At 40.9% G+C, this 26293-nt stretch overlaps 1 protein-coding gene across 8 annotated transcripts in view; it reads left to right on the plus strand.

Annotated features, from left to right (window-relative positions):
• Positions 1-26293, plus strand: part of LOC133995838 (cytoplasmic dynein 1 intermediate chain 1) — a 51365-nt gene that overhangs the window by 17072 nt on the left and 8000 nt on the right. For 4 of the 8 annotated variants that reach the window (XM_062435318.1, XM_062435319.1, XM_062435320.1 and 1 more), the window contains 8 exons: positions 3966-4058; positions 6043-6214; positions 9121-9220; positions 9360-9485; positions 21189-21335; positions 22435-22548; positions 22771-22904; positions 24068-24212. In XM_062435318.1, the coding sequence (XP_062291302.1) occupies positions 3966-4058; positions 6043-6214; positions 9121-9220; positions 9360-9485; positions 21189-21335; positions 22435-22548; positions 22771-22904; positions 24068-24212 (1031 nt within the window). The remainder of the gene's footprint in view (positions 1-3965; positions 4059-6042; positions 6215-9120; positions 9221-9359; positions 9486-21188; positions 21336-22434; positions 22549-22770; positions 22905-24067; positions 24213-26293) is intronic. The other 4 variants (XM_062435322.1, XM_062435321.1, XM_062435323.1 and 1 more) reach the window with 1 other exon arrangement.

Genomic DNA, 26293 nt, shown 5'->3' on the forward strand with positions numbered 1-26293 from the left:
ACACACACACACACACACACACACAGAGCTCTTCGATAACACTGCCAATCGCTCCAAGCATGCGCTAACACATTTCAGTGCTAGCACTTACTATGGATTGGGATCAGACTAAAAGGTTAGCTAAGATGCTTACCAAACAGAACACATGGTAACACATTACTGCTGTGACACACCATGCCACTGTACATTATGTACCAACTGAAGGGAAGCAGAAGACAGTGTGCAACTTTTATGCGCACTGTCAGTATCTTTAAAACTCTTCTCTCCACAGGCTCGATAGTCGCTGCATACTGTGAAATAATACAAGATGTTTAAGCTAATGAAACTCTCAGCGGTGTATCTGCTTTCATTAAGACTATGTTTTCTTTATTCCACTAACATATCAGCTCATTAATCTCACCTGAACTATTTCACTTTTATGTTAGTCTATAAAAGCAGTGATGATGCTTATAAGCTAACAATAGCCTCATACACTGACAAGATTTTAATAAAGTGTTAATACAGATAGATAGTTTGAAAAATATTTGCTAATTACAATGCCTCTGCCTGAGAGTAATCGATCTGTGGAAATACAATAAAAGTAAAAGTAATTTTACTTCATGACAAAATAGTTTCATTAAAAAATCTGTTCTCTGCCAGCTAACTTTTCACTGTGACTAGCTTGGCTGCAGGATGAAATCAATATTACAATATTCATTCATATATTTTTTCCTGATTTTGATCACTTACACATTATTGAAGTTTATACTAAATTACATAGATGATAATTATGACAACATGAATTAGAAGTCCTAGAAAAACCCATAGTCCAGAATCAGAATTGTGATAGGCTCAAAAGCTCCAGAACAAGCAAGAAAGTGGACTTTGAGATGAGATTGTTTTGTCAACATAGAAAATAATCAAGCTCATGTTCAGTTCAATGAACTGTGTTCCACGGTTACGCATTATAATAGCAAGAATATCCACAGCTTGCTTGGATTCGTTAATTTTGACCACACAATGTGTGACAATAAGACGTTTTGTGATGAAGATTGATATACTATAACATCAAACAACAGCCCATTCCTGAGTGGCACCAATATTGGTTGTAATTTGTAGGAAGAGCCTGAGTCTGAGCCTTGTGTGTAATATTTCTTCTAACTTCACACATTCCCCTTCTGTGTGTATGCATTTGCATTTACCAACACTTTTACACATTTGTGTGTGTGTGTGTGTGTGTGTGCGTATGTACTTTTATTTGTTTCTCCACGCTATGAATCTGTGTGTCTACATACCTGCTGGGCTGTGCTGAATTGACTGAGTCTGGTCAGCTTGAGTAAGCAGCCAGGGGAAGATTGAGGCAGCCAGATGCGGTGGCCCTGGGCTACCGAAGATATCATTACCCCGAGTGTGTAGCCGGCCAAAACGGGAGCCCCCAAGCAGAGTTTCATCAAGGTGGACCCCTGTCTGCAACGAGTGGGAGGATACCAGTTAACCTGTTGTCCTGCAGTGAAGAGCGGTATTAAGCGGCAGGTGGAAAGAGAAAGCATCCTGTGACTGGAATGAGGTGGAAACAAGAAAGTGTGCAGATACTTACAGGGTAGCAGGCAGACACACTCAAACTGTGGTAGATTGTCTCTTTTGATATCCCTCCTCTGCTCCTTTTCCAACGTAGCAGGAAATCCTGTAGTGCCTCTGTGTGTGTTTGCATGTGCATTTTGCATAAAGTTTTATATTATCATTCCATAACCCATGGTTCCTACTTTCCAGTATCTTTTACCGCAACATAGCTTTTGCTTTACTGTAAGCACATAGAAATATATCTCTGAAAATTTCCATTCAGAGGAAATAGCCGGGATATTTTTGGTGCGGGACTGTGACAGAACAACTTGATGCATGGCTGCTGGCAACAACATCAGCAATATCTTCATACGGGAATTGGACCGTTTCCCCTCTGTGAGGTAACCCATAGGCCATGAATCATGCTGCCTTGCTCCAGAGTCCTGTGGTCCTGGGGGTTGACAGTTTGACCGCTCCTCAATGTGGTCTCTCTCTCTCCTTTCTCCTCTCTCCTCTCCTGACGCTCCTCCCATCTCCATCACCACACATTCCAACCACCGGACCGGTCACGCAAGGTCAAGAAAATAGAAAAGGAGAGAACAGAGTAGAAAAGGATAAAATAGAAGTTACTACACTGAGATGGTTAGCAAGACTCATTTGCTGTTTCACATCCCACAGTTTGCAGATTAGTCACCGCAGTTTGTGGAGGGGAAGAATGACTGATGAAAAAAACAAAAAAAACAGAGAATAACAGCTTTAAAAAGTGTGTTTTTTGAAAGCAATATTCCGGTGCGTTTCTCTTTGCAGCTTGTCTGTTTTGGCAGCTCAGAAACAGAGCTAGTCTGGCAGCCTGCCTGTCTGGTCCTCTCTGGTCTCTCCTCCATACTGGTGGGTCACTGGTGTTTGGATCACTACAGCTGGCTGTTAACCACCGACTTGGACCGGAGCTCTACCGCCATGTGTTTGATTTAGCTTAGTCATTTATTATATACACACAGTATGAAAATTAAAGTCGTATATCAAAAAAAACGTTTACTTGGAAGCAAAAAAGAAAAGAAAATACAAAGACGAGGATAAAAGAGGGACATACTTGGAAGCCTGAAATAATGAATAAAACAGGTCCAGAAATTATTGTAATGCATGATAATAATAATATCAGCATTTCAGCGACCTAGTCCACCAATTAGAATCGTATTTGTAGCTTTTAACAGAGAAGCAGTGAGTTCATCAGCAGCTTAGGCAAGTCCAAGTGATAAATGGACAGTTCATCGGGTGCAAGAGCGACCCTTCAGCGAGTGGTTTTAACAGTGCCCCGGGCCATACTCCAGCTGTGTTAAACACACCCTGACGTGTGGGTGTGTGTGTGTGTGTGTGTGAGAGAGAGAGAGAGAGAGAGAGAGAGACATGACACGTCTAAGGGTGTGATGTAGTCACTTCCTCCCACTGGACTGAGCAACTGTTGTCAGCTTGACCCTGCACCAGTTAACCCCTCGCCACCCCTGGCACTGTGGGTGAGAGTCCCGGGTGTGTGCGTTCAACAGTGAGAGAAAGACTGATTGTACGTGTGTACACAGCGTGTGTGTTGGCAGACCACAGGTGTCTGGTAGCGGTGTTAAGAGGTCTTCAGAGAGGCCCCCGTCTCTCAGCATCTGTTTCAGAGGGAGGGAGTGGGAGAAAAGAGGAGGAGAGGTTGGCAAGGGTTACCAACACATACCCTGAGGGGTGCCGAGGGGTTTTTGGGGGGCAGTAGCTGACAAGCAGGTGCCTATGTTGATAGTAACCCTTCATGCTTGAACCCCACCTCCATCCAAACACACACGCCGCACACACTTAACAATAAATTCTGGAGAGTCGGGCGTAATTGCAGAGCCTGATTGGAGGGGATCCAAAGGAAATCCCCTTTTACACACACACAGACCATTGGATCTTTTAGCTTGGGGTCAAAGTTGAGAGAGAGAGAGAGGAGAGTGCACACAACTCTGACATTTCCTGCTGTCTGTGTGTTTCTGTGTGTGCCTGTTACTTACATGCACAGTGAGTAATATATCCACACATGTGGGCCATGTGAACACATGCTCTAGCCACAACACGGAAATGTTTCCTGTTATAATTTTTTTCCCTTACACATATGTACTCTGTACTTAATATACATATACAGCACTCGTGTCCTTTCTGCAGATTTTTTCATGCTTTCTATGTTTGTGTTTTCTAAAGAGAAAATGCAAGTGCGTGTGTTTGTAAATGAAACCCATTTGGACCAAATGTTAGTTAGTCAGGTGTACCAGCGCATGTCTGGGAATGATTATTTTGGCAAGAAGGGGGGGAAGGAGGTACACAGCAGGAGGGAAAATTGGAACAGCTGTTGATTAACATGAGTGCTCTCTTCTCATTTCTTTCTTTTTTTTTTTTTTACTCTCTCTCAGTAGAGGAGGAGGAAGAAGATGAGGAGATGATGGAGGCAAAGCCAGGCCCTGAATCAGAGCAACAGGACGAAGACGACAACAAGGAAACCAAAGAAGGTACAAACGTAGAAACGGTTACGGTCAGGTATTGATTAATTAATTATTACATTATAACTTATAAATTAATTAATACATGACACGTAACCGTTCTACGTTTGTTACCTCTCACTTCTGGTTTCCTCTGTTGTCGTCTTCGTCCTTCAGTCCTCTTCTTCCCGTGACTTCTGACATGTTGCTGGTCGAGCTGTCACGAAACACGGTCACTCATGTGTGACACCCTCTGCCAGCCAGTGGGTGTATCAGATGGAAGGGTGGGGGTAGGTTACGGTTAAGGTTAAGGCGGGTCCAGCATATCAGCTCCATGGCATGTGGGGGTCAGCGCTGATTAAAAACCTGTCACTTGACCCCCCGACCACACTTCAAAGTGGAGAGGAATGGAGTGTGTGTGTGTGTGTGTGTGTGTGTGTGTGTGTGTGTGTGTGTGTGTGTGTGTGTGTGTGTGTGTGTGTGTGTGTGTGTGTGTGTGTGTGAGGGTTCATGTAGTAAATAGAAGAGAAAAGGCAGAAGCACTGTGCGGGTTAAAACACAACACAGGAGACATATGAGAGATAGATATATTCATATTTACACACACACACAACTATGACTGTTCTGTGTGTGACTCAGACACACACATAGACACACGCAGTCATAAACACACAGTCATCCGTCTCCTCTCCATCCTGGCCTATTAGAAGGTCTGGCCTTTGATCTCTGCCACTCAATTCACTGGGTCTTTTCTGACAACTGGTAAGAAATACAAAGGGATGGAGGGGGATCAAAGTCAAGAGCCAGGGTAAAGGTCGATATATGTGTGTCTCTACATGTTCGTGTGTGTGTGTGTGTGTGTAAAATCCCATGTGTGCTTGGGGACAGTGACTTCAAAAACTGGACGCCTTGCTGTGCAGCCATTACGTTCAAAGGGAGGCTGGTTCGCTCAGAGGGCTTTGTTTTTCTCTTGTTTATGAAGTTCTTACTGTAGTGTTTTATTAGAAAACATGCATTAGGAACTGTTTGTAGTTTATTATGTCCTGGATGCGATTCTGGTTTTGATAGAGATGAAGTGAATGTTAATATGACATCAGAAGCACATGATGTACTCTCACGGCTTTTATAGTTGTAGACATAACAGTACCACATGTGTGTTTGTTCATTACATACAAATAATATATCTGTTTTTATAGAGTAGGATGTCATAATGTCAACTGGTATTTTTATGTAGGATCTGTAGCTAACATTATGGCTGTGACAGTGGTTAATGTAGTCTATTTCAGGCTAGAGATGCTTGGCAAAAACATGAAATATAACATGAAAATAAACATGAAATATAATACATATTTCAAATTTAAAGTAAAAGTCCCTAAAATTAACGGAATTTACAGAATAGTTTTTGTAGAAATAAAGCACAAAAAACAACCAGATGTATTGGGAATGGAGTGGTGGGGGTGCAGGTAAGTGAAAAGGCTTGACAGGGTGGATGTATGGGATGGATGGATGCCACTCAGGGACAGACAGGTGACAGACTGAATAATGATATGACAAATGTGTGCAAATGTTGAAATCAAAGATTGAGAAAGAGAAAGGGGAAAAAGAATATGTTATTTAATCTATATATTGAGAAGCAAACTTGTAATATCTGGAATAAACAGTGAAAATGTTGTACCCATTTTTTTTTTAAGTTGCACAAAAAAAAACAAAAGCAGAAGCAGTCAATCAAATATTTTATTAATCAATTAAGTTAGTTAGTTTCAGCTTCTCCATTGTCGGATTTGCTGCTTTTTTTTGTCTTATGTGACACTGGATTTAATATAATACTACATCTTTGGGTTTTGAAAATAAACTAAACATTTTAATATGTCACCATGGGCTTTTCCACTGTGTTTTAACAAGTTATAGACCAAAATAGAGAGTAATCAATAATCAAAGTAACCGTAAGATGTTGCCATAAATCCAAATGTCCTGTTGGTACATTGTCTCTCTATGTTTATGTTCCTTCCAACAGGCTCATTCCCGGTGCTGCGAGAGCTGACAGAAGAGGAGAGACAGCAGATTCTTCACTCTTCTGAGTTTCAGAGTTTCTTTGACTGCAGCATCCGAGTGATGGAGAGAGCTCTGGCTGAAGACGGTGACATCTTCTTCGACTACGGCGGGCGAGACCTGGAGGACAAAGAGGGGTGAGCAGGGAAGAGACGAGAGGGTGATAGGAGGAGGAAGGAAAGAGTCTGTGTCTGGATGTGAGAGCACATGCGAGTGTTTACTTTGCATGCCTCAAAGTAAGAAATGTGCCAAGACTGACTCATGCCCACTGTGACACTCCAGGGGCCTTGGAGCTCCTTTGTTCTTCAAAATACATGTCTTTACTGCTGATGTCACAGTCTCAGGGGGTTAAAAACTCCTGTGAAGTGACAACCAAGTCATGTCTTAGGGAGCATTGTCTTGTCATCTAAAGGGTTGCTTCCAAATGGAGGTTATCAAAGTGTTGGTTGAAGTTATAAGAGTCATAAGTGCAAAGCTGTTTTAGTATACTGCTCTGCTATTATGGAGGAATGCCGCTTTTACAGACTCACTTCAACTTTGACCACTGCAGCCACAGAGAAGCATCAAGCCTGTGGTCAAATATACATTATGTCTAAAACAGGCAATGGCCCAGTACTTCAAGTCCTCCTCTTTTTTCCACAGACATGTTTTTTTTTTCTTCCAAAAATGTAGCAACATTTTTACTACTCACTCTCATTACTGTTCATGTTCACATAGTATTACACAGAAAGTGGATTATCATTCTCAAATATTGGTGAATTAGTTGTGATTAACACTTAATTATCATTCATGGACCCAGATCTACAAACTAAGATGTGGTAGCTTTGCCCTTACTGAGTTGAGGAGGGTTCAGACAAACAAAAACTGTGCTAGTAGTCGATTCCCTTTTTTCTTATGGAGGCTCAAGCACACCCACTTTTTATTTCAGCACCCCTAAAATATGATAAACCTTTCTTATATTATTTGTAGCCCTCTGAAGTTAGATTTTGCTGACTTGTCTGAGGGCTTGAATGTGCATAAGTATGGTTTAATTAGTGTATAATCACCTGTAAATAACAATCATTGTGTTTTTGTTACCTTAGAATTTTATTTTATAGCCTTTTATATCCAGGTCGGGAGCGGGTCCTCTTTCACGGAGCCTGCCACATTGCACCACAGTAGCTTCTACAGTAGCCCAGAACGGACAAACCAAACACTGGCTCTAGAGAGAGCCTTTAGCATTTTTCATAAGTTTTGCAGCCACCATAGGTTCTCCTACATGGTCAGAATCAACATAATTTTAATTTTAGAGGTGAAGAAGTGATCAGACACTTACCTTGTTTCAGAACGAGCCATGATGTTAATTGTCAGTTTCAGATTTTAACTTTATTAGCGATCTCTCTAACCTGCTAGCTAGCATCAGCTAATGCTTGCTCTCTGGTTGTCAGCACAAAGAGGGAGAGAGGAGGATAGAGAAGGAGAGAGAGCAGGATGGAGTAGGCAGAAACAGAGACAGAGAGAGAGAGAGATAGAACAAGAACCAGGTGAGAAAGGACAAGTTGTCCAAACCACATAGATAGAAAGCTGCTATTTTGTCAACATTTATTTCTGCGGACTACACAATGTTTTACATTTGTTAACATCATAAATACTCTATTTGTTTGCTTTATTTATTATCAGATTATAAGCCATTTTCTAGTTTGAATACAATATGTTTGTGTGTGATTGTCAGTGCAAAGAGGGAGAGAGAAGGATAGAGACAGAGAGGAAAGAGAAAGAGCGAGCAAGATCAGGATGAACCAGGTGAGGAGGATGATAGATAATATTATCTTATAAACTAAGTGATGGCTTTGTGGCTCAACATTAAAATAGTTTTTTTCAGATTAGTTGGTGTCTCTCTAGTCACATAATTGAATAATAGATGTATAAGGGAAATGCTTTTAATAATAAGTCTGAGATGGTCAGCAGAGAGTAACTGAACAAACTGAAAACTCTTAATTACAATAACACATGCAGTTGTGTGCGTATTGGCAAATCAGTTAGAGGTAGATAGCAGTTTCCAAGTATCAGCACAGACTCTTCATAATACTCTAAACATGGCTTGAACTGGATCACTGCCACTCCAAGATTGAAGCTAACCTATAAAGCTATTCTTTATTTTTGGAGTACATATTTGATGCCCTTTGTTGAGTATGCACAATAAAGTGTGGGTTTGTATGAAGTCAAAACCTTTATTGTATTTTTTTTCTGACCACAGTACCTTGGACCATTTACCACTCAGGTCTTTGATGACTTTTACTTAGGAAAAAAATAATGGCTTCTTTCCTGCCATCAAGCCACACAGCCCACACTTGTACAGCATTCAGAAAATGTGACTCAAACAGTCTTTCTCATAGTGTAGCCTCTACCAACTTTTTCAAAGTTGTGTTGGTCTCAGATTTTTTTTTCTCTTACCAGGTGCACAGATTGGTGGGATGGTCTGATTTGACAATATCTGTATTGTATTATGCTTCTTTCATTGCTTGATGATATGGTGAACTATCCCCATGGGATGACTTCCGTAAAGGTCTGATCCTTAAATTGCACCTGGCTGGAACTACTTTCTGATGTGGCCAGATCTAATTTGACCACAGGGAACATGTTCTTCAGTGGTTGAAATTACTGACTCACGAGGGTATTATTCCAGTCAGTTGTGACCAACTTCCTCCAACACTAATTCAACATGTGGAATCGGCTAAATGGCCACAGATAAACACTGCTGACAAACTTCATGCATGGACTACTGATGGCGATATCTGGCTGTTTACTTGGTGTGTAAAGGCCCTTATAGAGGCCTTTTGTAAGTATAAAGTAATATTTTACTTTAACACTTCCTTTGAGTGTCCAAACTGAATGCACCTTAGCAGTGATAACAAATGACCACTTCAGACCGAAGCCAGTGTTTTTTTCTTGGCCGGTACCTTTTTATACAATAGACATGAAACTGTTTTGCCACTGGAAGAGAACTCTTCATGTTGTGATCACAAATGAATCTTTGACTGTTATCTCTGCTGTTTGTGTCCAGAGACCTGGCAGGCGGCTCCAGTCTGTCCTTCAGTAGGCTCTTCTATGATGAACACTGGTCGAAACATCGTGTTATTACCTGTCTTGACTGGTCTCCTCAAGTGAGTCCTGTGATCTTGAGTCTTGTTGCTTTGAGTTAAGCATCCCTATTATATGTGTCACAGTTTTATATTTTGTGTTCATTGTGTATCATTATGCGTTTATTATTCTACTCTTCTTCTTTGCCTGCCTCTCTCGTAGTATCCTGAGTTACTTGTTGCCTCCTATAACAACAACGAAGACGCTCCCCATGAACCAGATGGTGTCGCCCTGGTGTGGAACACCAAGTTTAAGAAGGCCACACCAGAGTACATCTTTCACTGTCAGGTACTTGGTCCAGTGTATTATTTTAACCAAACCTCACTAATAAATCTCAAAACCATCCATCCATGATGGCAGTATGGAAGATGTTAGGTTTGTGTTCAGCTTGTTTATTTTCTTTCCTGTGATGGACTGACGAGCAACTACCACAGAACTAGATGTTGTAAAAAACAAAAAACAAAACATGAATCTTTTTGTCAGTTTCTCAGAAGTACTGTACGACTTTTTTTTCTCTGGTTTACACTATAATGACAAATTCTTTGACTGGAAAATAACGAATGAGGTAAAGGGAAATGAAGATCAGCTCCATTAGAATTCATTTGACCCTCTAGATTGGATTATAGCTGAACACTACCACTGGAGACCAGTTTTAATAGAAGAGTGAGGTTTTGCTGGGAAAGAAACTCCTTGACGGGTGTGATGCTAATAGTAAATGACACTGGGAAAACGGTAGAAGGCAGGAGAGCAGGGATTGGGCGTGGGGGGCTTCCTATATCCCAGGAGACAGGCGAGTCCATATACAGTAGAGACGTCTTGGTAGTAAAATGATGTGGCCTACCACTTCCTAATCCAACACTGCCACATGTGTGTGTTGGCCCACCCACATTGATGCTGCGTCTTAACGTCAGCAGTGCTGTTTCCCAATAATTGACATCAACCTCATACACATTACTGCAAACACAGAAATACACCTGTGATAGTATTGATGTCACTGCTTAGAGATGATGTTAGAAAATGCACACACATTCAAGCTTCATTCAAATAAGGGAAATTAGTTAACACAGATATTCCTGCAGACCGCACGCTGCGTGCAAATATTTCTATATGAAGCTTGCCATAAAAGTCCAGCTCCACTCACCATTCTTTCACCACACCATAATTTATGCTGCTACTGAAATCCATGTGGTCTCATGGATAGATTACAGCTATGCATCTTGTAGTTATAGGATTCAGTAGTTTTTCCATGCGGTTGTCTAATGAAATATGTACCGTACATCTGACTTTATTAACAACGCATCTTCTGAACATGCTGATCTGTGAATTGTCAGTGTTTTACTAGGATATTTGTGTAAGCAGCTGATAAAATACTCATTGTGTCAAACAGGGTCAATCAGCACTAAATTTGAGAGGAAGGAGAGAATAATTATATGAAAGTTTATATGAAAATACTTGAGAGATGACAGGAACTCACTGGAATCTGTTTGCACTGAATAAAAAAAAGAGAAATTTCCATCAGTAACATAAAGAGGCATTGTTTGCTTTTGATTCTCCAACACATACAAACCACTTATGCAAACACAGTCAACTCACTCACATAAGAACAATTGTTTTAAGTGAGTGTTTACTGGAAAGATGTTCACTTAGATGAAGTGATATCAGATGGAGGAAAGACAAGAAGAAAGACAGAGAACAGAAACTCCCAAGTGCCTCATTTTCCTACCACCCCATGTTAGTCAGTGAGTTAGTGTGGCCTGGGGCTGTGCCATGCTCTTTCATGAGGGGGGGAGAAAGTAAAAAAAAGTAAATGACTGAAAAACAGTGAAACACAGAGAGAAAAAAGAAAGATAGAGTAGGGACTTTGGAATGAAGTGCTGATATAAAGATAAAATGGGAGATAACAAAGAAAGAAAGAGGAGGTTTCAAGTCATTTGGCATCCCCTTTTACTCCTCCTGTTGCTGCTGGATTTGGATGAAAGGTACACAGGAGTGGTTAGAGGAGGAGAGAAGTGCTCTCTCTTTCTCTCCGCATGGCCTTTTGAAAAAACAAGAGTCGCTGCTCCCTAGTTAGCTGCGGATCAGATGGCTCTTAATGTGCGAGCATGTTCTGCCATTTAACCCCCCGAAACCACAAGGCTCTGTGCCTCTTCCCCTCTCTTTCTCTGTACTTTCTCCTCTTTTTTTGTTCACCTTCCACCTCCCCTCCTCAGCCACAGGAAGCCACTCAAATGCTTTCCCCTTTGCATCTCCAATCAAACGCACCCGTTGTTTACCATACACATGCATTACACACATTCACGTATACATGGGTTAGCTTAGCAGGCCCCAGGAGACTGTTTAGCAGCAGCGGGTCAGCCATTTGTGTTTTTCTAGACTTGCCTACAGAAGCTGCTTTCATCTGGTGGGTGGATAGGTAGATGACTAAAAGACTGTATGTGTGTGTATGTGGTGAGCATTAAGGGGGACACAGATACAAAAGAATGACAGTGCTAGGTTGGTATTGGAAGGTTGGGGTTTGTGGTTGAGGTTTGGTTCAGCGGAGGCTTTATTGTGTAAGGCTATGGCTTACAGAAGGTTTCATGTTTCAGATGGGGTTTTGGTGAGGTCAGGCTTCTATATTTCTTGTCGGGCTGTGCAGTTTTAGTGAATGGCCGTAAAAATACAAAAGCTTCCCTTTTTTAACAACATGTAGGCTGATAATCAGTGTTAATCTGCTTTTGCTGTTACTTTTTCTGTTACTTTGAGATAATCTATGTTGTTTTCAGTTTCAAGACTTTTTAGCTGCAGTTTATTGAAACAAAATAGATAAGACTGATTACTGTCATAAACATCTTGTTTATTTTCATTAGATTATTTTTTATTTTGCATTAGTATTGTTGAGGTTTGTGGCCTAGAGCTGCTGGTGTTGTGTAATCTAAGTCATTTAAAAGCTGGTGTTTTCTGGGAGGGGTCTCAATGTATCTGACTTTAAGTTGTGCAATATGTTGATCGCACACAAACATTTTTGGCAACGTGCAACAATGTTGTAATGTTGCACTGTACTGCAATACTCCACAGACTCAGCTCCTGGTTTGACAAATGTTGTTCCCATGTGGACTAAACAGATGTGATAGAAAGATATGCGTTCATTCTTCCATTCCTCGGTCCTCTTCCTGTTCTGATTTTATTTTTCCTCCTTTTTTCAGCTCTCTGTTATTGTTCACAGGAACACTGCAGTCCTGACGTTTGCACATGTTCCTAAAATGTAATTGATAGAATGAAATTTTTGTTTTTTGTCCCTTTGAATAAGTTGGAAAATACAAAAAGCATAGTGAGCATGGTTCCAATGGCAGAGTCATTTTATTGCAGATGTATCAATGCACATGGTAGAGAATACACTATAATTTTCATTTTTTCTATCAAGTTTTACTTTTATGAAGTCTCATCTTTACACATTTGGTAATATAGTTCCCTCTATTAGTCATTTATTTATTCAGTTATTTAAAAAGTATGTTTTATTATGTACTGATGTATTGAAAATGTATTTGATTATCATGAGACACACTATAAAAATGAAATGTATTATTATTCTCTAACTCAGAGAATAAACAGCATCCAAAATTATTATAATCAGTATGTGGGAAGCCCTTTACAATCCTTTTAAGGACCTGTGGCAGTCGCATTACCACACTGTGCGGCCCATTAATCTGTAATATAGTGAAGGAAGTGTGTGATCCATCAGCATGTGAGACGGGTTTGTTCTTTAGGAAAGGGGGCAGCTGCTGCCATACGGATTCTAGTACCACTTGAGCGTGCCTCCTTTCATTGCAGACGTCCTAGCCGTTGGACCCATCATCACCCCGTCCCAGTTGGGTCCAATCTTGTAACTTCACACCAGCCTCTCAAGTGGGCAAAGTTGCACCACATTAAAGGGCCCGTTTGACTTAAAACCTCTGCTGAACCCCCCAAACCACACGCCGCCCTTTAACAACCCCCGCCGCTACTGTCATATCCCATTGAGCTCTGTCATATTTTTATTAATATCTTGCTGCTTTGCATTTCTAGGCCTTTGGCACTTCCCAAAAGGTTGAGTAGGAGAAGGGGAGTAAGAGGAGAGGAAAGATGGAGGGGAGGGTGATTGTAGAGAGAGTTAAAAAGGGAGACCAGTGCAGCAGCATTATTTGCAGGCCCTTTTGTGAGTTGGAACCCATGTGAAATTACACTTGGAGGACGAAGCTGTGTTGTTTTGAGAAAGCTTAGCAAAGAATTCCTATAAATGCTTGCTGAGCAGAAGAGTTCAGACTGTGTGACTGTTTGATTTGTGGCTCATTAAACAGATGCAGCTTTTACTGGTAAAGATCATTCAGAGTTGAATTTTGTGGTAAATTAGTTTATTTTTACAGCTTTGACTGTACTAATCAGATGTTGTTTTAATTAGTATTACATGGAGACATGTTTTTTTTCTAACTACATAAAACTACTAATAGAGAATTACAGTATATAAGATGCTTCATGTGTAAATTGACAGAAAGACAAGAAAAAACGTCACTTAAATGTTTTAAAAATGTAAAGTTTCTCTCAGGTAGTCATTCTTACAAGTGTGTGTCACTCATTTTCTTGTTTTTATTAGTGAAATGAAAACTTAAACGCCATCCTAAGAGTCTAGCTATCGAACTCAAATAGTTTTTGAGTACCCACAAATGTGTCAACAGCATTACATGTAAGTGTCAGGAAGTGCCAAGTTTCAAAAGTTGGCATTGAATGCTTGAATACTAACTTATGATTGTATTTTATTAAAGGCATAGTGTGGACCTTTTGAAGTGCGGTTCTATGAGGTAGTTATCTATACATTTTCTCAATCGTAGAACGTGAAACACACACTGTATCACGCAGCAGAACAGCTGTTTGGGTCAGAAAGTGCTGCTGCAGCGTGATACAGTGCTCAGCATGTGTAGGAATATGTAAGTTCTACGGTTGAGAAAACGTAGTGCCAAAGCAAGGGGCTGTGTGACGTTAAGGTAAAGCAGTGAAAATACTCTAAATATTGCATACACTTAAACTGATATTGATTTTTTAAGTGGGCCTTTATTTAAGTGGCTAAAATATGTTTTGCTGCTGGCCCTGTCCATTGCTTAGCCTCTGTGCCGGTACTACTGCCAACAGTTTGGCATATTTTCTTAAATGGTAAAAAAATGTTTATACTCACAAAAATAAGGTATCAATTCAGATGCTGTATTTACATTTAAATTGCCCATATTTAAAGAATAATCAGCTCTATTTCAGCTCCAAGTGGTCAATGGGAATTAAGATTTTAGGAGCTGAAACGTTATCTGAAATCATTCAGTTACCACTGAAGTTTGGTAAATACATCAGTATCAATTTAAAAGTCAAATTCTGTAATTTTGTTTGAAAAAAGTGACCTGAAAGCATCAGTTTCATATCAAATAAGAGTATGGTTGAACTGAACAGTCATCATATTTACAACACAAGCCTACACAAGCCGGCAAAACTGAAAATATGAGTCAGGCAAACAAACAAGATATGGAAAATAAAGGGAAAGGAGCTCTGGTAGGGAGAGAGAGAGAAAGGCCTGTTTGTGTTCCCGGGAGCCTTCTCCTCATGCTTTCGCTCAAGTCAAGCCTTCATTCTTTGCCTGGTGAAATAGAAACTCAGCTTGGTATTTCTCTCTCCTTGCCAGAAACCACAGAGTGACAAAATCCGTGGGGTGTCATAAACGAGCGAAGCCAGGGGGAGAAAGGGAGGAGAAAGGTGGTTGGGAAGGAGGAGGGTGGGGGGGGGATTGCGAAGCGGGGATGCAAGAGAGGACAGTTGGATCCATCTGGTCCTGATAAGGCAGAGTGGAAAACAGATGAGTGCGGTGAGTGAGGGAAGGTGGGGGGGGGGGGGGGGGGGGTGGTGGCAAGATAGAGCGTGGATCTACTTGGGAGGATATACTGTCTGGCAGGCCCTATCAGCCCCCCCGCCTCCTCTTTTCTTCTCTCCATGGCACTCTTGCTCCATTTCTGCCTTCCCAAGCTGACTTTAGCAACAGTTTGTTGCCCGAGGAAAGAAAGAAAGAGAAGGGGATGCAACAAAGGAGGGAGTGTTACCCTCTCTCTAGCTTTCTTTCTCTCTCTGTCATTCCTTCAAACCTCCCTAATCCCTCGCTGGGTGCCATCTTTCATCATGGCCTACCATGTGTGTATTATCCTCTACAGAACACTTCCCATTAATATAATAAGGGCTGCCAGAAGCACTTAGCCTTGTGAGCCTATGTGAGATATGGTAGATGATACTTTATGTGTGTGTGTGTGTGTGTGTGTTTGTGTGTGTTTGTGTGTGTGCGTGAGTTTTTCCCTCATGCACGCGCACACACACACACACACCGTAGACCTTGCTTGAGGAAAGAAATGAAATCCGCTGTTCTGACTGCACGAGTGTCTCCTTGTAAAACTTCCACAATTTATCCTGGGCCCCATATACCAAAGTGACTCTCGCCGCTGCTTTTTCTTCCGGTAGCTGTCACTCCCCACATCCTCTCTGTCTGTGCTGGCAGGAGATGACTTGGCAGGTGTCTGACCCATGCTGCATGCGAGATGAGAACCATCCACAGAGCCAGCCGGCGTTTGGAAATGAAATGTCAGGCTCGGTATCGAGTCAGACCCGATAAGGAGATGCAATCATAGCGGGAGTGTTCCCAACATGGTAGTTTCTAGATGTTATTTAGACAGATGTGGCACTCGTTTGACTGGCATGTCCAGATGTATGAATCTAAAATTAAGTTGAGCTGAATGGGAAGGAAGTAGAAAGTCTGCATTGTATTTGATTTAATAGCCCATTTTCAAGTCATGTTTACAAACTTTGAAGTCTAATAGACGATAAAGAAGTATCATGACATTGATGGAAGAAGCTCATGAATGAATAAAGAAGAAAGCTCAAACATAACACAGCTCCCCATAATTCAGCTCTAAACTCTGTCATTTATTTGCTACATGACATTCGCATTGAGAAGCCGCTTTAAAGTGTTAACCAATTCCCCCTGAGCTTAAATCATAAACGTCCTTATTGTGCGGGACAAATTGATCTCATTTCAACGGCTAATGACATACAGTGCATTTAAATAGCATATAACTCCAGAACATATGTGCTGATGTGACATTTGATTAGAGGCATTTACAGAGATTGGCTTTTATTTTAAGTCCAAGTCGCTGCTGGCAGACACCTCAAAGTGCACGACAGGGACAAAGTCGGCTAATTTTCAGTAGCTCACTCACTAAGCCTTACAGTATGATGGCATAACCTGTGGTTTCTCAAAGAGGGGATTCAGAGTTTAGTCAGGATTTTCCCTCTTAAGATGGGGACACTGATAGGGCTTAAGAGTTCAACTAACATATGGAGCAAATAGAAGGGTCTCTTGATTTGATTTGGCTTTTCTTTGTCATTGCTTATGTGGGGTAGAGATGTTTATTTAGGGTGATAACTGCTGGAAGAATAATGAGAGAGTGGGGATGTTTTCGATTTTGTGTCTGTATATGCTTGTGGATTTGAGTTTGTATTCTTAATTTTTGATGTTAATAGTGAGGTATGGTCACCTTGGTCTTTGCTGGAAAGATAAAAGAACCATATTTGTGAGGTAGTATACAGTCATCATATGCATCAGTTTTTTATTCTGGATTGTTCCAGTTTGAAAACACAAAACATAAATGAGAAATTGCACTTTTATTGGAGTCTTATGGTTGATTATTTCATGCAAATAGGTAAGCCTCAACAATATCAGTAACAATGGAGGAAAAAGTCAGGGCAGTTTGACCTTTTAGGAAATAAGCCTATTTGCTTTCTTCAGAAAATAATAAGATGATTGATACCATTCTCATGGCTGTAGGATAAATACAGCTGAGGTGCTGAGTTTTAGAGGTGGTAGGCAAAATGTATTACCTTCAAACAGAGCTAGTCTAGCTGTTCCCCTCCAGTTCTTATGCTAAGCTAGGCTAAATGGCTCTTAGCTGCGCCTTGTCTCTTTAACACCCTCTTCCCTATATGCCCACTCTGTTCTGATTGGCCAGCTTTTCAGAGGGCGGCAGTATCAGAGTCATGTGAAGTTACTGTTGATGCAAACCCAACTTTTCCTGCTTCAGTGCTTAATATTAAAAGCTTATAAATGACTAAATAATGGGAGACTTTTATTGTGAGGAATTTACAGGAAATTAAACATGTTCACACTGATTAGCAGGGATCTGTTAGCGGCGCTAAAAGGCAGTCAAAACAACAACATATTGAGATATTTAGAGGTATTTGTTCAGCGGATCAGTTCGAAATAATGCAGGGAGGAATAGTACAAGCAGAAACAGCAACAGTGATGATGATGTTTGATGAAGAGCTGTAGATGACCAGCACACCTCCAACTACTTATTTTACTTTGCAGTGTTGTGTGATGGAAAAACACTCGGGGTGTGCCAGCTTAACTTGAATCATTAATTGTCAAGACTACCCCCAAAACAATGCGAAAGTACCATGGCCGTATAAAGAAATCTGTCATGTGTTGACATCAGTTGGGGCTGAAAGTAGAAAAAATGTTTGAAACCAAGAATTCAGAGCAGTCTGAAGCCAATGCTTTTTGCTCAAAAGTGATTTCTTACATATGTTTTCCTAATTTCTTGGCCATATTTAATATGAACAAGTTCCAAAATCAGGCTTCAACCTGCCCTGAAGGCATCATTTGCAATGTTTTTTTTTTTACCGTGTCGACAAACTCTAGCCATATTATTTGCACATGTGCATAAATGGCCGTCCGTTCTGTAGCCTTTGTTGCTAAGGCTGTAGATAAGGTTTTTCTCTGTGTTGTCCACCTTCATATTTCAGATCGGATTCGTATGACATGTATGGTATGTATTTGAGAATGTGATATTTCAATTAAAGAATGAGGAAAAAGTATTGAAACTCTACTACTATAGTTTGTTACATGGTTTGTTAGGCTCCTCAGGAAGGGGGCCCTAAAGAGAAAGGAGCTAAAAGGCCTATTTCAGACCAAAGCTGAACAGAGATGCTGCAATATGGGTTTGTACAAGTTAAGTAAAACATTTTTTTTAATATAGACCTGTAAATGTGCTTAACATCTCCCCTTTAAGAATGTAGAATCATTAAGCTGTTTGATGTTTATGATTCTTTGGGTTTGGGTTTATTAGCCCACTGATGGAGTCTGGGGAAACAGACCTCAGACAGCAGCCTGTCAAACGACCACAAAGGGTAAAGGTCATCCCAAAAATTCTGGGATATCAAAAGTGATGAAGTTCAAGGCCAAATCTGTTTGAGTTCTGTGTGTGAGTTCATTTGGCTTGTTGTAGATTTACACCAAACCATCTTTTCATACTTTTCTACTTTTTTATTCTCTATACTTATTTAAGTATGTTTCTGGTCGAGCTATTAAATCTTATTTGCTAATTCGTGCTAATGAACCCAGATCCCTTTTCATCTGACTGTGTAAATAAACGTTTCGGAGAGTGCCTTCTTGCTGGCTTATGAGCGACTTTATTTTTACCACTGAAGTTCAGTTTATTTTGAGTCCTGACATCTGAAGCGACTCCCGAGCCATTCCTCTGGAAGCCGTGACTCCTCAGAAGCAACAAAAAAGAGAGAAAAGAGTGTGCAGTGTTTTCTTTCCCTCTGGTATGTTTTCCAGTCTCCTTTCAAAATGAACTTGGGTTTGGAGTTGGCTGCTTTGCACGTGTTGTGGTGGTAGGGATGGAGAGAGAGAGAAAAGGGGAGAGATGCAGAGACAGAAAATGCAAAGAGAAATGAAAAATAAGACAAATATTATTTTATTGCAGACTTGTAAGTTGTCTTAGTTCAGTAGTTTATATTCCCAACAATCCATTGTAATCCATTTTGTTTGATTATGATGCTGCCCTAGCTCGGTTAGGTTTCAGTTGTCACAATTAATTGTTTTGTGCTTTCAGTGTATTAAACCTCACAGCTGTTCATTTGTGATGTCTCTTTAGTCACATGAAATAACTTTGGATTTATAAGAAACTCAAGATTCTACCACAGTTTCCCATGCCATTATAAAACATTTTCCTTCTGCTTGTTCGTCTGAGTTTGTATCTTCCATCTATGGTGGATTATCACAACACAACATTAACCCTCTACCTGTTACCTGTGTCTGGGATAGGACCGTGACAATCTCAGATTTGAATTGGATAACATATGAAGTAATGTTTTCTCCTCTTCCAAGAACCTTGCTCATTAGCTGATGCATTTGAAGTTTGTACATAGAGTCTTAAGTTACACCAGACTTACTTACAGACAACTTAATAATAGTGATCTATGTGACAGGTGTTCCCGTTCAGACCTAGGAAGTTACGAAGTGACCGCAGTGGCTGCTGTTTATTAAAAAGTTACATAACCTTACTTCATTACTGTCCACCATAGACACCCATGTTTTTGATTGTTGTTGCAGTGTTATTGATGTTGAACATTAAAAACACCTGTTTATTAGGGCTGTAAATGTTCAAGTTTGGCTTGTTGTCAACCTGTGGTGCTTTTTCTAAACATGAGCACATGAGTGACTACCTACCTACCTACTAACATCTTTGGATGCCGGCAGTTGAAACATTATTTCTCCTCAGTCTGCGTTTTTACAGGGACATAGTAAGACTAGCAGTTTCCTTGTGTTTCCAATATTTATGCTAAACTAATCAGCTGTTGGCTGTAGCTTAATATTAACAGACACATATGACAGTGGTCAAGAAAGCAAATATGCACAGGATTCATGTAAGCTACAATTGTTTTACAGAAGGATTGTTAGAGTGGTTGTTTGATTAATCGAAAAGGATATTGTAATATTTTTTTAATTAAAATTTTGTATTTGAATTAAATGAATAAAAATCAAATTCATTGTTATCGTATTGTCTGTTAAACCACCTACAGATCAACTGTATCTGAAGCTGAAGTCTTCTAACTCTGTTACCGTTTGTATTGCACACTATACTGTACATGCATTCTTATAAATCTAATCCATTATTGCCTTGTTCGTACAGTAATTGATTTGAGAGGACTCAAACACAGGACTGTTGTTGCAATAACAACAACTAACAGACAGTTTTCAGAAACAGTAAAACTGCCAGGAACAGTTTTTCCAACAAAATCTACGACCATATTAGGCAAGAGTGCTTTTTGCGAAATGCACCCTGCATGTATTTATAGTTTTGCTGTTTTTAATTGTGATGCGTGTGTGAGAGCTTCTCATTTAATGCTCTCTTGGCTCTGTCTTCCCTGTAAATTATTGTTCCTCTCAGCATGACTGTGCTGGTGTAGTAGATGCAAGGATGAATTTGTCAATGCATAACACCACTTGAACTTGTGTAGCGCTACGATGCTGAAACATTTTCTCATAACTCCTCAGCGTGATGCTTCAGTGGCTCTGGGTCAGGGAAAGCTAGTTGTTGCACGCAGAATCCCATATGGAACGAGCACTGAAGAGGAACCAAAACTCAATAAACACGGCAATGGGGAAGGGAGGGAGTTCAAGGGTGCGCTTGTCATGATGGAGGCTACAGTGAGCGCTCCAGTGGCTGCTGGGGTTTTGATGCTGTAATGTGAAACGGCTGGGGGAAAGAGGACTACAATTCCCCTCTTTGTCTGGTCTCCATCCCACCGTCACCCCTCTCTCTTCTCCTCAGCGGACCCTCACCATAGCCAAACTCATCATCTCCCCCCGCCGTCTATCTCCTCAAGACTGCCACCCATCACGCACCCTTGATCACTCATTCTCACTCGCGCTCCATCTAGCGTTACCGCTTTCAGTTCATATCTTTGTTTGTTTTTGCTCTTTTCTCTCCATCTGCTGTTTTATCTCCACATTTCATCTGACCGCTCTCTTGCCGTCTTCCTCTTTCTGTCAGTTCATGATATTGCATCTTTTTCAGCTGCTTTCCCATGAAACCTCCTCGCACCAGAATAAAATGCAGTGATCGCTCATCCTCTCCTTTTTTCCCCTCTCTCTTTCTCTCTCCTCAGTCTCCAGTAGTGTCTGTGGGATTCGCCAGGTTTCATCCCAACCTGGTGGTGGGGGGAACTTACTCTGGGCAGATCGTCCTGTGGGATAACCGCAGTCACCGTCGGACCCCTGTCCAGAGGACTCCCCTGTCTGCTGCTGCACACACTGTAGGGTTTGCTTCAGTATCAATATGACATATAGTCTATGTTCTTTACAACTAAATGTGGGGGTACAGTTTTTAAGAGTTGGTTTTAGAGCTAAAATCACAATTCTGATCATTATATTTTTGTCAAAGGAATTTTCTCACATTCCATAGTCGAAATTATTCATTGTAATTGATAATGAAAACAATACTCAGTTGTAGCTCTGCTGTGGTTAAAGTGCTATTAGCTAATTAGCTCTTACATGAAAAAGCTCTTAGTTGGAACAAATATAAAAAATGTAATACAGTGATTAATTAGCAACAAAGAATATCAAATAAACATCCTGATGAATCGATATTGAATTATAACTCACCACACTCTGTTTGATAACCAAGCATTTTATTTTTTTTAAATGATAATGAATGAAACCCTGCAGCTTTAAAACTGATCATTCTCACAACGCACACACACACACACACACACACACACACACACACACACACACACACACACACACACACACACACACACACACACACACACACACACACACACTCACTTACACACACTTGACTGGAGCAATCAAATTGTAGACATAACTGAGAGGGCAGCTCAGTTAAGATGCTCCAGTGAACTCACTGACCCTCAACAAATTCCTGACCGGTATACACTAGCAATATGTTAAGACCCGGGGCCCGTTAATAATCCCAGGTAGAGAAGGCATGTAGACATACAGACTGCTACATGCCATCCATGCTGTAGGTTTAAAGTGGCTGTGGACTCCAATAATGAGGCCGTCGCTCTTGTCCTCTCCAGTCAGTGAGTCCAGCCAGCTTAGCGTGGTGCTGATTGCTGAAAGGATTCTTTGTGCGGCCCAGTACACAAATCAATTACTGCCCAGTAATGACATAATGGTTTCACACACTCCTGCGGATTTGCACTGCGGCACATGTCCCGAACGTAGAGTCATTTGAAAGGTGGCTGCACACTGGCATGTAAACTGTCTATGAGCCCGGCGCATATTTAAAATCTATTGTTATAATCTGTGTCTTTTTTCTTTTTTTTTGACTTGGACTCTTGTGTGTGTGTGCCTTTGTGTTTGTATTTGTGTGTTTGTGTGTAGCACCCCGTGTACTGTGTGAACGTGGTCGGCACGCAGAATGCCAACAACCTGATCACGGTGTCTACAGACGGCAGGATGTGCTCCTGGAGTCTGGACATGCTCTCCCAGCCTCAGGTACACTACACACACACACACACACACAACACCTGTGGCTCAATATGTGTCAGCCAGTCCAGTGAAGAGTCTGAAATGACAAAACCTTTAATGACTCACTACTAGTGTAAATGATTTGTTAAGACAGAGAGTTTTAGTGTGGTCGGTTGTGTAATAACATGTTTCTGTGCGTCATTGTGTGTATTTCATATATGGACACACATTAATGCTGTGTGTGTGTAGGAGACCATGGAGCTGGTGTACAATAAATCCAAACCGGTGGCGGTGACAGGCATGGCTTTCCCCACGGGAGACGTTAACAATTATGTGGTGGGGAGTGAGGAGGGCACTGTGTACACTGCATCCAGACATGGCAGGTTGGTGGACACACACACACACACACACATCGTTTCTTACACGCACATGCGTAAAAGATTGCAGAAAAATCGGAACATGATTGCATGATCATAGTGTTGACTGGTAATTAAAGTCTTATTGCAAAACATTGTTCAGCTGTACTGTTTACATGGTGCAAAGCAGAGGTTTTCACACTGTGTTTGAGTTGAAGGAGGGTGCGTAGGGAGAGACGTGAGGTCTGAGCCGCAATTTGCGTCAAAACTCATATTCCATTGAGTCATAACTCACTAAAATCTGAACACACAGACAAGATGCACATATTTTTAGATGCAGCATGACTTAGACTTCCTGATGATATCATCATCTCTCTCTAGCTCCCCATATATATATGTGTGTATCTATATGCACTGCCAATAAATCTTCCTACATAATAGCCTAATTGGCATACATTTAACAGTGCCAATTTGCTAAAATGTAAACAAGTTGTAACCCACAGCTAAGACACTGAATCTATGTCAATGTTATACATCCTGTTTACATACCTGAAGCATTATGGGAACTGTATTTCCCAAAAATGAGAGCATGATTATCAAGTGTGTCATCGAGTGTCAAAATGCTTTAATATTTACTTTTCAGTTATTATTAATGCTCAGAACTTAATTTCTCCTTTATATACAGATATGTGGCTTGGTTGAAAACAAGTCGACATAAAGGCAAAAAACTAAATTATTACAATTTGAAATTTTGCATGGGGGGTGACAGTAGATCAAGGGGGTTGGTGGGCACAGTTGTCTCAATTGTCTGATTGTGGGCTTGCAATGTCAATCTTTGAAAACCCCTGATAGAGAGTTATGACATCACACTGAAATAAGTCTTTGTTTTTATTTTTAAATTATGTCCATTCAAGTTTTTTGTTGCCTTAAGGGAAATTACTGAAACAAGCAAAACTGTTTTGGAAGATTTGGGTGAAATTATCCTCTCCACTTGTTTTTTTTTAAGTGAAATTGATTATATTCCCTCAATTTAAGGACTTAAACATTTACTACAGTGTCTATTGTTTGCATGAGAATTCCCACTGAGATAGAAACCACTTCACTTACATTTAAACAACTAAAGACCATTAAAACCCTCCAGAACTGACTTTTGTAGTCATGGATTTCATACTTGTGTCGCCCCTCTCCAGTAAGGCAGGTATCTGTGAGATGTTCGAGGGCCACCAGGGGCCGGTGACAGGTATCAGCTGTCACAACGCAGTGGGCACAGTTGACTTTTCCCACCTTTTCATCACGTCGTCTTTTGACTGGACTGTCAAACTCTGGAGCACTAAGGTACAGTGTGTTTGTGTGTGTTTGTGTGTGTGTGTGCTCGACAGAAAGAGAGAGAGAGAGTAGATGTGTGGGGGGTTGATTGTGGACTCAGAGAGACCGCAAAGAGAAATGTGTGTGAGTGTGAGAGAGAGACTTTTTAGAAAATCTGTCTTTCTCTTAGTATTTGTGTGTGTGTGAGTGTGTGGGAGGGGTGGTGGTGGGTTTTTACATATATATGGTTATGCAATGCAATGTAAAGTTATACATTGTAAGTGTCTGTGGAATTGGAATTGTTGTCAGTCACCTACCTGACTATTAGATACTTTATATTAATATTGATACTATGACATGTGACACTCTTTGCTGCACAATGTTTGGGTAGCTGATTGTTTTGACCTGAATGAGCCTGTCAGGTACTCTCTTTTCTAGGCGGTGCATTTCCAACAGTAAGCTTTACTAATGAAATACTGCAGTTTTATACATGATAAACTGTAGTGATGCAAATACTACAGAAGTGAGCTGAATATCTACACAACACTGGAGGAAGATGTGCCTGTGAGGCTGAACTTAGGGCAAAAAACAGTAAGAAGCATTGTAACATATTAATACACGTAAACAAGATTTCATTTGAAACAATTAGATTATCTTATTATGGTACTATTGTGAACTGAAGTATGTCCGTATTCATTTTATTCCATGGTAGCTACATGGTGTTGTTCAATCACAGTTTTCATTCTGAATGATTTTTTACAGTGAGACTAAAGTTTAATCAGTTCTCATATCAACGAGTCCTCAGTTCTTTCAAAATTGTTGTACCTCTTCTGACAAATGACCAGAAATGTTTTGTGTTTTCTTCAGTGTGCATGTGAAAGCACCTGTGTGTGTGCGTGCGTGCATGCATGTGTGTCTGTCTCTCACTCCCCCATTCCTGCGAAACAGAAATGCACTGGTGGGACAGAGCTGCCCGCCTGCCCGCCAGCCCGCAGGTGCACTCAGTGAATCTACCTCAGACACACTCTTAAAGGCGGGCGCTCCTCCTATTGCCGGTTTCTGAGTGACCTTGTCCACTCAGGGCATTTGTTCTCCTTTCAAACCGATGTGATGAATTCCATTTGGCAGCATTTTCAGCGGTGGTGAAAAAAAGAAAGAAAAAGAAAACAGTCACTGTTACTGTCAAAGTGAGTGTCGGGAGACCAGACAAGTTAGCTAATACATTCAAAGGACACAGCGAGACAACGAGGAGTCAGCTCAGGTTCATTTGAGACTCTGCACAAGAATAAAGAATAGAGGATGAGGTGGATAAACATAAACATCCCACAACTCTTATAGCAGAAACAGGAGGCCAGGTAATGCAGACACAGGAAGCAGGGATGGAAAGAAAAAAAAACTGGCGACAATAAAGCGGATGGAAGAGTCAGGAGGGGTGAGCAGGGGAAAAACACAAAAAAAATTCAAGGTTAATAGTGGAAAGTGATGCTAACATTGAAGGACAGAGGGATCAACATGACCAGGGCATCTAACAGCAAACACAGCCAGAAATCAAAGAGAGCACTGTTCAGTATGAGGATAATACATAATGCATATTGCATAATACCCTCAACTTTATGCAAGATCCAGTTACAGTTTTCAGTGTGACAGGCAGTAAAGCACTCTCAATTCTAGCTCGTGTTTGCATGCAGACACTCCATAAGTCTTGTGCGAAGAGTCCCGTGACACATATTAAAACATTTCTGCGGATTTTCATCAGTGGAGTGTGTTATTTTTCAGGATTTGGGAATTCCCTTTCCTTTGAGGGACACCGCAGGAATGTGCGTCTGTCTCTTATCCCACATAACCCATATTTGTGTGTGGGCAGGCGGAATACCTGAGTGCATGTGTGCGTGTGTGTGTGTGTGTGTGTGTGTGCGCGCGCGTGTGCAAACACAGACACACCGCACATACCTCACGTACACCTTAGGCAAGCTGCCTTTGCTTACCCAAAGTCCCCTTGAGGGGTTTTGACTTCAACCCACCAATCACAGCCATCGCAAACTGTTGTAACATGCACGCGCACACACACAGTTTCGAAGTGAATTCTCATCACATTCACACGTTTTCCCCTC

The sequence above is a fragment of the Scomber scombrus genome, chromosome 16 (genome assembly GCF_963691925.1).
Source record: "Scomber scombrus chromosome 16, fScoSco1.1, whole genome shotgun sequence".
NCBI lineage: Eukaryota > Metazoa > Chordata > Actinopteri > Scombriformes > Scombridae > Scomber > Scomber scombrus.